The sequence below is a fragment of the Channa argus genome, chromosome 16 (genome assembly GCF_033026475.1).
Source record: "Channa argus isolate prfri chromosome 16, Channa argus male v1.0, whole genome shotgun sequence".
NCBI lineage: Eukaryota > Metazoa > Chordata > Actinopteri > Anabantiformes > Channidae > Channa > Channa argus.
In genome coordinates this window covers 17,564,227-17,575,748 of record NC_090212.1, presented here as the reverse complement: position 1 = coordinate 17,575,748, position 11,522 = coordinate 17,564,227, and the positions used below count along the sequence as shown (strand labels likewise).

Below are 11,522 nucleotides of genomic sequence, written 5' to 3'. Positions count from 1 at the left end.
GCAAAGTACATACAAGTACATTATTCCTTTCTATATTTGGTACAATTTGCAGATGACTTACCCTGGGCAGCGTGCCACTGCTGCTTTTTGTTGTCTGTGCAGTGCTGGATTTTCTTGTTGGTGTTGTTTAGGGGCTTTTCATTTGACCTGGTTGTTCGTTTTAAAAGGGTTGGATGTTATTCTGACAGTTAGGTAAAGTAGGCCTGGGGCCGCTAGTCTGGTGAATAAATAATGATAGGGAACAATGACATATTTTTACCCATTCTCATCTCCTGCAAACCGGTCAGTCGATTTAGTTTTCTTCTTCTCTGTCTTTTTATCTTTCCTGGACAGTGTCCTCCTAAAGTTTTCAATCATGCCTCCTTTCTGCTTCTCATGGCAGTTTTCCTTTGTTGTTTAACACATACACAGGGCATGAGATAGTGTCTGAGTGAATGAAATTGCAGGCTAAATTATCAAACAAATGTCAACTGGCAGATAACCTGAAAATGTATACAGAACTGTTTAAATCATGTCAGTAAAGCATATTCGATTCAGTACACCTGTGAACCCTGTTGCTCTTTCTTGAGCACAAAACGTCCTTCTCTGTTGTCTGAGCTCCAGTTTAATTGCACAACCAGGGGTCTCTCATCCAGATTCAATTTACGCTCTGAAATCACGTCAAACATACAGATTGTCAGAGAACGACAAACGGCTAGACAAAGTAAAATCACACAGTCTTCATTATTTATTAGACACACTAAAGCAGCATGTCTTCATATTTTAGAGGGTAAACAGATTTGTTGTAAGTTTTCCGGACTCAACTAATCGACCATCAGCTCTGTCCTTCATGAGAGAAGGGGAAGAGGAGGAATCGTACTCTGTAACTGGATGGTGTTTACCTTCGCCTACTTTATTCAAGTGCTTACCCATATTGGCATGGATCTCATACAGGGAATAACTAGTTGTCAGCATTTTCATATCGGGCCTGAACTTCTCAGCAAGTGTTTCGATAACCTCATGAGTTGAAGACTTGCTGCAAACACGCATGCACTTCGTGGCCACATTTCCTCCATCGTGATCCGCGAAGCAGAAGCGCATCACACCATGAAACTCCAGGTTCTAACACAAGTCAAAAAAGAAATTGGACAAATACTAAAATAAGAAACAGGAAAAGAAGTTGAAAGTTGTTTTGATAATGTAAAAGCTAATATTCCCCTACATCAAATGCTGCTTTAAATTTTAAAAAGCTTTCATAAAACAAAGATGAAAAGGTTGTCATACACTCAAGTGTTTTCTTGTTCCTGCCTGATACCAGGAAATATGAATTATACAAATAAACTTTATAGAGTTGACCCTTAGTTTCTCTGCTTGCTCTTCCTGTGTCAAACCAATCAAACGCTCATTAGTAGAGTCACAATATATATAAGACAAAGCATTTTACAAATTCTGTTTGGATTAAATAGGGCGCACTGACCCTTCAATTTCAGTGCATTAGAGCAATGAGGGTGCAGGCTTAACGTGTTTAGCAACGGTGACCCAAGTGGGACTATAAACATGGCTACTTGCTCTTATATAATGTTCTGCAATTTTACTAGAATCAATCAAACCAGTTGTTGACTGATTTTCATCTGTTCCATTGATTAAGTGACCGAGTAGAAAACATGTTTGTTAGAATGAATGTTAAATTAGTATAAAAACGGCATTTAAAGATGCATTTAAAACTTTAGAAGTGACCATCATAGACAGAATGAAGATTAATCGAACTAAAACCTGTCTGCAGTCAACTCACCTCATCAGGATGGCTTATCTCAAACAGGTCCAGTCTGTTGTTATTCCACTGTCTGATGACTCTGGCTAATTTCGCTCTTTCTTCCTCCTTTGACATTTTGTCAATTAACCTCAACGTCAACCTCAAATTTTTTGCCTGATCAGCTGTTTATGGAACAAGCTTTGACCAAAAAAAAGTTATCTCTCCTATCATTTAAGACCTCTGCCCTTCTTCTCCATTAAACTCTTTTCACTGTGCAGTGCATTCTTAAACATAATTGCCTACTTCATCCTCACATAACCCCCCCCCCCCCCCCCAAAGTCCCATCACCCCCCTGCTCTCATTTAATGGGTCACTGGATTTTTGTTATGTGAACAGTTTTTTTTTTTTTAGGAATATGTGTCTCACAAGCTAGTAATTCCCACATTTATAGACCCAATTTCTGTCACCTTGTCTTTGTTAGTGACCAAAGGCCTTGAGTTCTCGCTATAGGATCTTTGCTGGTGCAACTCATGTACTTTTACCCATTTATATGTATTTGATACAATAAGTTTATTTTAACCCTACTGCAAAGTTAATGTTGTGATTCTGATACTGTGCAGCAGTCTCAGACATTTTCAGCAACCATTAGAGAGTTCCATCTTCCTTTTTTTGCAGCGACATGGATATTCACGCTTGAGGGAATCCCACTTCTCAGGCATGCCAGTGATTTTCAACACAATTTATGGTTACATGTTGTCCCATTCATTCAGCATTGTGTATGTGGGGCAGCTTTTGTTGGCTGCCCTAAAGCTCGGGGTATATCTACAATGGAACAAAAGTCTTTACAAAACCAACCGTCAATTAGGTCTAGTATAGCACAAAAACAGAACAATTAAGACTATTCTTGCATGTCTGCATGCTGGAAAATGGAAAGAAGACACATTTAAGAGCAAGTGACTTATTAAGGTTTCTGCTATGAAATGAATTTGACAAACAAATACAAGGCTGAAGCCCATCAATATTATTCAGTTTATTTATATCTATCTGTTTATTTGTAAGTAGATGATCATGTCAATGTTACATAATTGTTTTTTTTAATATTTAAAAATATTTTAAGTGGCTGCCCAAAATGGATTCCTGTGATTTTAGAAATTTAGCATGTAGAACATGCTAATGTAGCCGTAGTTCCACCTACTATATACATACTACTTCATACATACACGTGTGTATATGTATGTATATGTGTGTGTGTGTGTGTGTGTGTGTGTGTGTGTGTGTGTATATATATATATATATATATATATATATAATTTTTTTTTAATTTTTTTTCTCCTTTGGATTTGAATATATTTTGGACTGGCTATTATTTTTATCTCTTCATCTGGATCTGTTCTTGTTTGTTTGCTTGTTTGCTTGTTTGTTTGTTTGTTTGTTTGTTTGGACCCCAACTTGCATTCAGAGAAAGGCTCCTACACACATGGATCCTCTTTGTGAACCCTGGGAACATGACTCTAGTTAATAAAAAGGAGGATATTTATCTCATTTACAAAGCAGTATGTCTCAAATGTAATGGTGGCAGTGAGATTTCCCATTATTTGCAGTCTTTGTTTTAAAGCAATAGAACAATGTTTAAAAGAGAGTATTTAGTTGACATCATGCCATATTAACTGTTAGGGGGTGTTGGGGCCATCTTGTTAGGATCCCCCTCACCTTTCTGTTGTTGAGTTCTATCGTAATTCTAAAAAGCGTTGCCAAAGTAGGTCACAGCTGCTGTCATGGTAGGTCAGAGAAATGCTGCCATACCTTTGCCAGTATTACTGGCAGTTTGCCGGCTTGTAAATTAGCAGATCATAGAGCAACTGCAAACCTCCTCTTGTATTTATTATTAGTTTTTTAAAATAACATTTGTTTTTATTGCAATTTAATTTCTCCAAGTAGGGTCCCGTTTTTTACTTTTCATCTCTTCCTGTGTACATGAAAATTGAATGATTTAACAACTTTTAAGCCAAATTGAAGCTTTTTAGCTTTTTTAGCAAAACATGTTCTGCTAACATGCTGAGCAGCCTTATCTAGGATTTTGATAAAGATGGTAAAGACGGAGTTCTTCCACATTTGTCCTTTGTTGCACTTTAGCCTCATGAAGTAGAAACATTTATTCTCATAGCACTTTGTTTTAATGTATTTTCCATAACTCATAATTGTTACCCATTCTAAGTGCTGTAGCAGGACAGACTGCATAGATCACAAGATGGTGCAGGTACACAACAGGAAGTAACTTCACATTACATTTACTAACTCAGTCACATATTGTACACGGCCAATTACTGTGTTTATGTTGTTTAAATGAGAAGTTTCATAGAGAATTATGATTTTAGGCCCCCCACACAATGGCATAGATAATCAAATCAACTTCACACAGTTGACCCCTGATTAGTCCACTTGCTCTTTTTGTGCCTGACCACTTAAACACTTATTAAGCTTATAATCTGTTATTGAAAATAGAAAGATCAATATCATGAGAGAAATTAAACATTGGTGCATTAAAGTACTGAAGCTTTTCAATTTTCATTGTTCAACAAAAACTGAGAGCTTTTACACGAGAGACTGCAGTCAACTCCGCTCCTTCAGCCATTTTCTGTTTAAGTGTGTATCTGTGATAATTTCATAGAATATGCAGCTTTACACCAGACCACCACAAATAAGGATTTGAGATTTTAAGCAAGAATTAGATACTTCATAATCAAACAGGAGTGGTATGAGCTGTGGAGTAGGCAGCATTGTCTCACAGGTTTTCTCACTGTAACAAGGGAAGCCAAAAATATTTCCTAGAAAATAAGGAAGGCTGTCAAAATGATCTTAACATTTTGATCTGTGTTTGTTAGAAAAAGTGCATCTATAATGCCCCTCAAGATCAAACAATAAACACACAGCCAGTGTTTGTCTTTTTATTGCTATGAATCTTACACAAACCGACTTTCTTTTTCACAGCATTTGCAGCATTAATCAACGGACTCCATTTTCAAATCTCTCTGCTTTTGGTATTCTTCATCCTCCACTTCTTGGAGGTGTTTGCCATTGCTCTCCTCTACCTGGGTCTCCTCTGGCTCCTGGTCGCCCTCAGAGAGTCCATGTGATTGACTAACTTTTGATTGACTGACCGTTTCCTCTGTTGTAAAATGCGAGATAATGAAAGAACCTGCAATCTCCTTCAGACGGGTCTGCTCAGCTTTCAGAGTAGCCAGTTCATTGGTCAGTAGAGTTTCGTGTGATGGGGGCCCAGCGGGGGCAGCAGTGATAGGGGCTGCAGTGTTCTTTGCTGGGGGATCATCTTTAGCATCTTTTGGAGTCTCTTGAACTTCAGAGACCTTCTTCTCTGTTGGTTCAGCAGTGCTGACATTTGGTGGACCATCCGCTCCTTGCACCTTTTCATATAGACCCTTCCTCTCCTCTTGCAAAGCCCTGCATAGATTCTCAAGCTTCTGGTTCTTGATGGTGATAAGTTCAAATTCCTTTTCTTTTATTGCTTTCTGTAAACAAAATAAAAGGAAGGGGGGCGTATTGGTCTTTTTGGCTCTACAGTCACTAAAAGCGAATCTTGGCATTAATAACTGAAGAAAAATGTTTTCTTACATCTGCCACCATGTCAATGAGATTCTTGTTGCAGGCATCAAAGCGAGTCTTCCATGACTGGCACTCCTTCTCCAGCTTTCTCATTTTCTTGGCCATCTACATCACACAACAAATCACGTTACGCCACACACAATCAAAGTAACTTTTTAAAAATAGTTGGCACAAAAGCGTGTCAGAGATCACATTTTTTGAAGTGTTACTGTAAATCTCATGGGACTTTTCTTCTCTTATTCTTGTTTTGATCATTTTTTTTTTGTTTGTAGATAAACAACGTGATATATTCATTATTTCTAGGTTGACTTGAAATATTGTGTCTTACTTTGTCCATGTCCTGTTTGAAGCTGCTGTAGACACTGTTATTCTTTGATACGGTGCCCTGGAATTCGTCAAACTTCTTGGAGTACATATCGAGCTGAGAGGAATGTGAGAAAAGCATTTTAAATGCTTCTACAGAGGTAGACAAACGTGCCAATTTTGCCCATTATGCCCTGTTACTGTACCTGGCTCTTCATTTCAGTTTCTTGCTCCTTCAGAAATTTAAACTGCAATTTGTAGTCTGCCGCCTGTTTTAGCAGCTGTGGAATATTCAAATGTTCCATGATAAAAAACTGTTAGTGCAGATGTGTTATTCAAATACCTGACTTGACAGATCTGATATATAGAACGTACATGCTCTTTTTCCAGCTTGTGTCTCTCCTCTGCCTCCTTCAGTATCATGTTTGCCTGTGTGAGTTTGGTTTCCAGCAGCTTTTCTTTCAGATCTCTGTGTTTGAAGACCTTTTCCAGGTTCTGGAAGACATTCAGGGGAATTTATGAGTTGTTTTCACACAAAAAGCTGTTTAGTTTCTTGCTCAAGCAGCTTTCGCTACATAAAACAGAACTACTGTAACTAATAAATATAAGACATGGATAAAATTTGCAAATATTTCATGCATTTTATAGTCACACAACGCAGATGTGTGGTTTTACATAAGTCCAGCAGTGTTTTCTTCTGCTTGAATTCACCTACTTTTCAGGTGATGTTAAAGAAGCACTACTTGTTATTTTACTTTAAACATTTATACATTGATATTCAAAATGTAATTGTTGAGGCACGACAGCATCTGTTCAAAAAACAAAATCCAATACTAGGACAAATACTAGTTTTAAATGGACCTTCCCATAACTGCCCAGAAAATGTATGACTCTAAATTCAGAAATCATTATACATATGTGGCAGGATCCATACCGCCTCTCGCTGGTCGTATTGGGATATGAGCCCCTTTAGTTTCTCTGCCAGAGCGCTGTTCTCCTGGCACAGCTTGGTGTTGCGGCTGCTGTGTTCCTCGATTTGGGCCTGAATCTCACTAAGGGTCCCCTGGAAGTGGGTGGTGATCTCTTTCCTCTTGAGGTCATCCTCCCTGCACCTCTGCAGGGTCTCCTCCTTTATTTCAAAGGTGAATGTTAGAGTTCAAAACCCACACTGTACAAGTGGCATTCGCAGTTACAGGATATATACTGATGGTTTTATATAATTCCCAGGTGTCCATGCACTTTTCATTCTCTCCGTTCAACCTGTGAACAGTGAACAGCTCAGTTTGTTGTTTTACATCGCTAGCTTCTCAGTTAATTAGTTGCTGCTCTAATTGGCAGACATGCCACAGCCTGAAGGGCTCACTAGGTAGTTGTATCATTGGTCTAGTGACAATTTCTTCACTATATAGGCTCTAGCATTACAATGAATAACTTACATTTTTATAGTGGAAAAAGAAATAATTTTGATAATTGATTCACGTTTTGCTGCTGGATTTCCAGGCCCTCCGCTGCTTTTTTGTCGTACTCAATGCTCATGGGAATTCTTGAAGTTTGAAATTGTGAATAAACAAACCCAGCAGTTTAAAGTCAGTTTTTTGACATTTTATAACATGTAAGTTGTTGATTGAGAAACAATCTGTTAATGGGTCAATTATGAAAATGCCAGTTAGTTGGTAGTTCAATACTTCTATACCTAATATTACGTTATTTTAAGAATTTTTTTTCATGACTTTCTTTTAGAAATAATTTCAGATGTTAAATGTTAATCCACCTTTAAACTAAACATTTTATCGATATTTTTTAATTAAAATACTCTAAACCTCTGCAATGTAGAGTTGACAGTGTCAAACTGGCTTGTTCAGACTTCTACAAAATATCATATAATGTATATTAAAAGCTAATTCCTTAACAGCCAATAGAAATGTAGTACAATCTTTTTGCTGTGGTATATCAAGTATCTTTAGAAAGTGTGTGTGTGTGTGTGTGTGTGTGTGTGTGTGTGTGTGTGTGTGTGTGTGTGTGTGTGTGTGTGTGTGTGTGTGTGTGTGTGTGTGTGTGTGTGTGTTTGTGTGTGTGTGTTTCTGATCTTTGTAGCCAGCTGACATCTCCTCCTGCAGAGCACAACATATGGTGACACCACCTGGTACCAAATGTCAACAGTACATGACAAATTTAACTTGCTTGTATGAGATTTGATTTAGGTGTCAATTATTCCTAAACAATACAGCTACTACACCTCAAAGAACAGACTGACATGAGTGTTAATACCTTTAGGGTCTTGTTGTGCCTCTGCAGCTCCCGGCAGAGTCCTTCCAGTTTACTGCGAGCTAGCACAGCCCGACTGTGTTCACTCTGCAGCTGGTCCTTCTCCTTCATTACTTGCAGCAACTTCTTCTGTAGAACCTTTAGTTGTTTCTGATCACTGCGATGCTCCTCTAACTGCAAAGGTACACAGAGTATACAGCGTTTATCCATTAAAGGGAAGAAATCTTTCCTGAATACCATTTGTGTGTTTTCGTTTTATATATGGTTGCCTTGAGTCATTTTACACTCACCAGCTGAGCGTGTTTCTTAATGATGGCCTCAAGTTTTTGTTCTGGGGCTTCGAGTTTGTTCAAACTTTGCATAAGCAGCATAGCTTCCTTTCCTAAAAAGCCACATGGAATTGGAAGTTAAACATCAGCAGTCGGGTTGTCACCCTGGAGCAGGATGTGAGCCAGATTTACCAGATTTGTCAGATGTAAATGTAAAGTTATTTACCACAGAAAATATGTTGGGATTGAAAGGAAGTTGAAGCAAACCATAACAGGAAATACTGTTTTACCTGCACGTCTGTTGCAAGTGGTTGCACTTACATGCAATATATCTCTGATATCAGTTTCAGTATTTGGATTTTTGCTGACTGAGCAGAAAGAAACCCACCTCAGCTAAAATTTGTAAGGCTTTGAAAGAAAAAACAAAGCACCTAGGTTTTTGAGCATCTTCTTTTCCAGCTTCTGTTCCTTGCGGCTGTCTGCCTCTTTGACGTTTGCTACTTCCTCTGTGTCCTCTGGATCAGCGAGAATCTCGGCAGCCTGATAGGTGCTAATAATGTCCTCCAGCCGCTGGTCCAGGTCTTCTGTCAGGTCAATGTGCGGACCCTCAGCTAGTGACGCCTCAGGACGCATGGGCTCAGGGCAGTTCTCCTGACAAGTCTCCATTATTGTGAGTTAGGTTTCTGTGAGGGACTGAAGGAAGACAAACTTCATCTCATTCTAGGAATTGATAAGTGAGTTTTCTCTCTTATAAGTGCCACCATGTTTTGACATTATTGCTCCATATTGTAAGTACAATAGCTATTTAGAGGAAATATGTCTTTTTCTTAATTATACACCCACATCTTAGCAAGCATCCATCCAGACATTTAAAGTTATTAATTTTTAGTATCTTTAGATTTTCTCAAAAACAGGTTATCTTTGCCTTTTGAATGCCGTGACTACTTTAATGCACTACTAATCAGTGACCTGCACAACTGAACAATACAATTTAAGGCTAAATAAACAAATTTGTAAGAGTCCTTTTTTTTTTTTTTATGAGATATTCTCTAATTTGTGCAAAAAGCTCAGGTGTTACTAAAAACATGAATGACGCTCTAAAGCCTTCACCATTCTCTGCAGTTACATTTACTGTACACCTGTGCTTTTCCCTCTGTGACCTCGAAGAAAACTTCGAATAATCTAGAATGAATCAGCAGTCATGTGTATCAGCTGATGCTAGCTTTTTGCATAAACAATGAGCTGTAACAATAATGAATTAATTGATATTGAATATAATTTTTAGCTGCAGCTTTAATGCCCTCATGTGCAATTGTAAGTGATACTTGTCAAAAACATGGTATTAAAACAGTGTTTATGGAAAAATAACATATCTCCTAACATTCTGTTTTAAACTGCAAGGTATCAATGTCAGTATCTGCCTCAAAAATAATGTTTTAAAATTAAGGTTTTAACAAACATCCAGTGCTTGAACGATTTTTTAAAAAAATGATTGTATTAGGATATAGACATTGGGGGGTGGGGTGGGGTGGGGTGGGCAAAAAAGTAATTCAACCCCAGTCAAATTAGATGACAGTAAAGCTCATTAGTGTACAACATTGACAGAAGTCATACACATCATATTACCTGTTTGTTTCTGTCTTGTGCCAAACAGGCTCACACACAGAGCCTGTTTACGTGCAAAAATTAGTGCAGCCTTCACACTGCCTGTGCTTTCACAAGCAGACTGCATGGCACCTGTTCCAGACCCCAGGCGCTATTTTAAGAACTTCTTAATATGGTCAAGTTATTTATTTATTTCTTATCCACTCTTATTTATGTCAGTGTCAGTGGTTGTGCATGCAAAAGCTGCATTTTCCAACTATCAAAAACATTGATGTTACATAAGCAACCCCATCTATATTCAACGTTTTTAAAAGAAGCAGAGGTCCAAGTGTAAATTGAACTAAAAATAAATGACTGTAGGTAAGAACATCAATGATTTCTTCACTGGAGAAGAAGAAGTTGTACACAGAAACTAGAGAAATTCCAAAATATTAAAGAGAAAATTATTAAATGACCTAAATGACTAAGTGGAAATGATCTTTTTTTTTTCCCAACAAACTTTATAAGCTTTAAAAGACCATCAAATTCAAACAAACCTACTAAGAATACAAAGAGAATCAAAAAACATGTAAAGCAAACAACTTAATGTTATTTTATGAATTTTAAAAGTGTAAAAGTTTCTGGAGAAGCAGAGTAAGAAGCAAACAGGGTCTTACCAGGACCAAAGGCCAGAAGGGGAAAGGGAAGAGTGTTGAAGGGCTCGGACAAGCTGCCACCGCAGATACAACAGCTGTGATAAGACCACCTCAAAATAAATCGAAGGGAGTAGGGCTCACTCTTAGCAAAGAGAGGGAGGACAGAGACATACAGTGTCTCTGTCTCTTCCTAGGACAACAACCACAACCCATAGGCCCTTTCTGATTGTTTTCATGGCAGGAATTTAACCCGGAGAGTGTGAAATCTAAGTGTGTGATCTCAGTCATTTAAAGGTTTCTTTGTGAAGCTCTTAAGCAGCCATTTTAGGCGATGCCACCGCTGCTTTAAACCAGTGCATTACTAATTTTATTTTAGGCCGGGATGCTGTTAACAGCCATATCATTATTCTAACAAATGGTCCCGACAAGCCCTAGTCACTGAGCAGGAGAGAGAAAAATTAGGTGCCTCTCTGATTGGTCAGAATTACAACAGATCTCCTCCCCCAACCCAGGGAAGAGTGTCCAAGCCGGCAAAATGTCATTTTCTCACCTAATATATCCTTCACACATGCAATATTGTTTTTTTTTCTCCCCCAATGCTCCTTCCATGGTCCTGATGCACATTTGAGATGATGCAGCGATGCTGAATTTGATGCAACCTGAAAAAGGTTGAGTATTATCCTCAAGGTGAGAACTATTTTTGGAAGCACTGATTTATTTTTCTTATTCCATGTTAAGACTGTAGTAATATTCTTTCACCAGAGGATGTCACTGGTAGGAGTTTATCCATTTTTTTCACTCTGGAAAGTTTTTTCCATACGCCCCAAAATGTGAATGATTTCATCTGAAAACCCTGCGTGCACTCATTCCAGCAGTTGTGATTTATGCAGAAGAGAAAGGCACAGGAGCCATTAAAACATGAAATAAGCTACAACACACATTCTTGGGTTAGAAGTATATTCTTTTAAAACAATTTTGAATTTAATTTGAAAAAGTAGAGCACCAAACAATAAATTCCCCATAGCATAAAAGAGGCACTCCGTCCTGACTAACCAGTTTTAATGCAAATAGCTAAACAACAGATTGGCTACT

The 11,522-nt window shown here is 38.1% G+C and overlaps 2 protein-coding genes across 2 annotated transcripts; both read right to left on the bottom strand.

The window, feature by feature from the left end:
• Nucleotides 1–3: 3 nt before the first annotated feature.
• On the bottom strand, nucleotides 4–1,867 carry LOC137101506 (afadin-like). The gene is made up of 4 exons (XM_067479984.1): nucleotides 1,772–1,867; nucleotides 909–1,101; nucleotides 543–649; nucleotides 4–387 (listed from the first exon to the last, which is right to left on the bottom strand). The coding sequence occupies exons 1-4, from the start codon at nucleotides 1,865–1,867 to the stop codon at nucleotides 256–258; spliced, it is 528 nt and encodes a 175-aa protein (XP_067336085.1). The 3' UTR covers nucleotides 4–255.
• Nucleotides 1,868–4,663: 2,796 nt separating this feature from the next.
• txlnbb (taxilin beta b) lies at nucleotides 4,664–10,614 on the bottom strand. The gene is made up of 10 exons (XM_067480327.1): nucleotides 10,452–10,614; nucleotides 8,622–8,883; nucleotides 8,212–8,303; nucleotides 7,925–8,095; nucleotides 6,591–6,785; nucleotides 6,032–6,151; nucleotides 5,863–5,937; nucleotides 5,682–5,774; nucleotides 5,363–5,458; nucleotides 4,664–5,259 (listed from the first exon to the last, which is right to left on the bottom strand). Exons 2-10 carry the CDS (start codon nucleotides 8,854–8,856, stop codon nucleotides 4,732–4,734), a joined length of 1,605 nt encoding a protein of 534 aa, XP_067336428.1. The 5' UTR covers nucleotides 8,857–8,883; nucleotides 10,452–10,614; the 3' UTR covers nucleotides 4,664–4,731.
• Between the last annotated feature and the right edge of the window lie 908 nt (nucleotides 10,615–11,522).

Bases quoted from the DNA above. Each gene is read 5' to 3' on its own strand.
- LOC137101506 (XM_067479984.1), bottom strand. From the start codon at position 1,867: ATGTCAAAGGAGGAAGAAAGAGCGAAATTAGCCAGAGTCATCAGACAG. The intron at 1,102-1,771 runs GTGAGTTGACTG...GACTTGTGTTAG, and splicing joins AGATAAGCCATCCTGATGAG to AACCTGGAGTTTCATGGTGT. The intron at 650-908 runs GTAAGCACTTGA...ACGTGATTTCAG, and splicing joins TGAGATCCATGCCAATATGG to AGCGTAAATTGAATCTGGAT.
- txlnbb (XM_067480327.1), bottom strand. From the start codon at position 8,856: ATGGAGACTTGTCAGGAGAACTGCCCTGAGCCCATGCGTCCTGAGGCG. The intron at 6,786-7,924 runs GTATTAACACTC...TTTGAAATAAAG, and splicing joins GGCACAACAAGACCCTAAAG to GAGGAGACCCTGCAGAGGTG. The intron at 6,152-6,590 runs GTATGGATCCTG...AATGTCTTCCAG, and splicing joins AATACGACCAGCGAGAGGCG to AACCTGGAAAAGGTCTTCAA.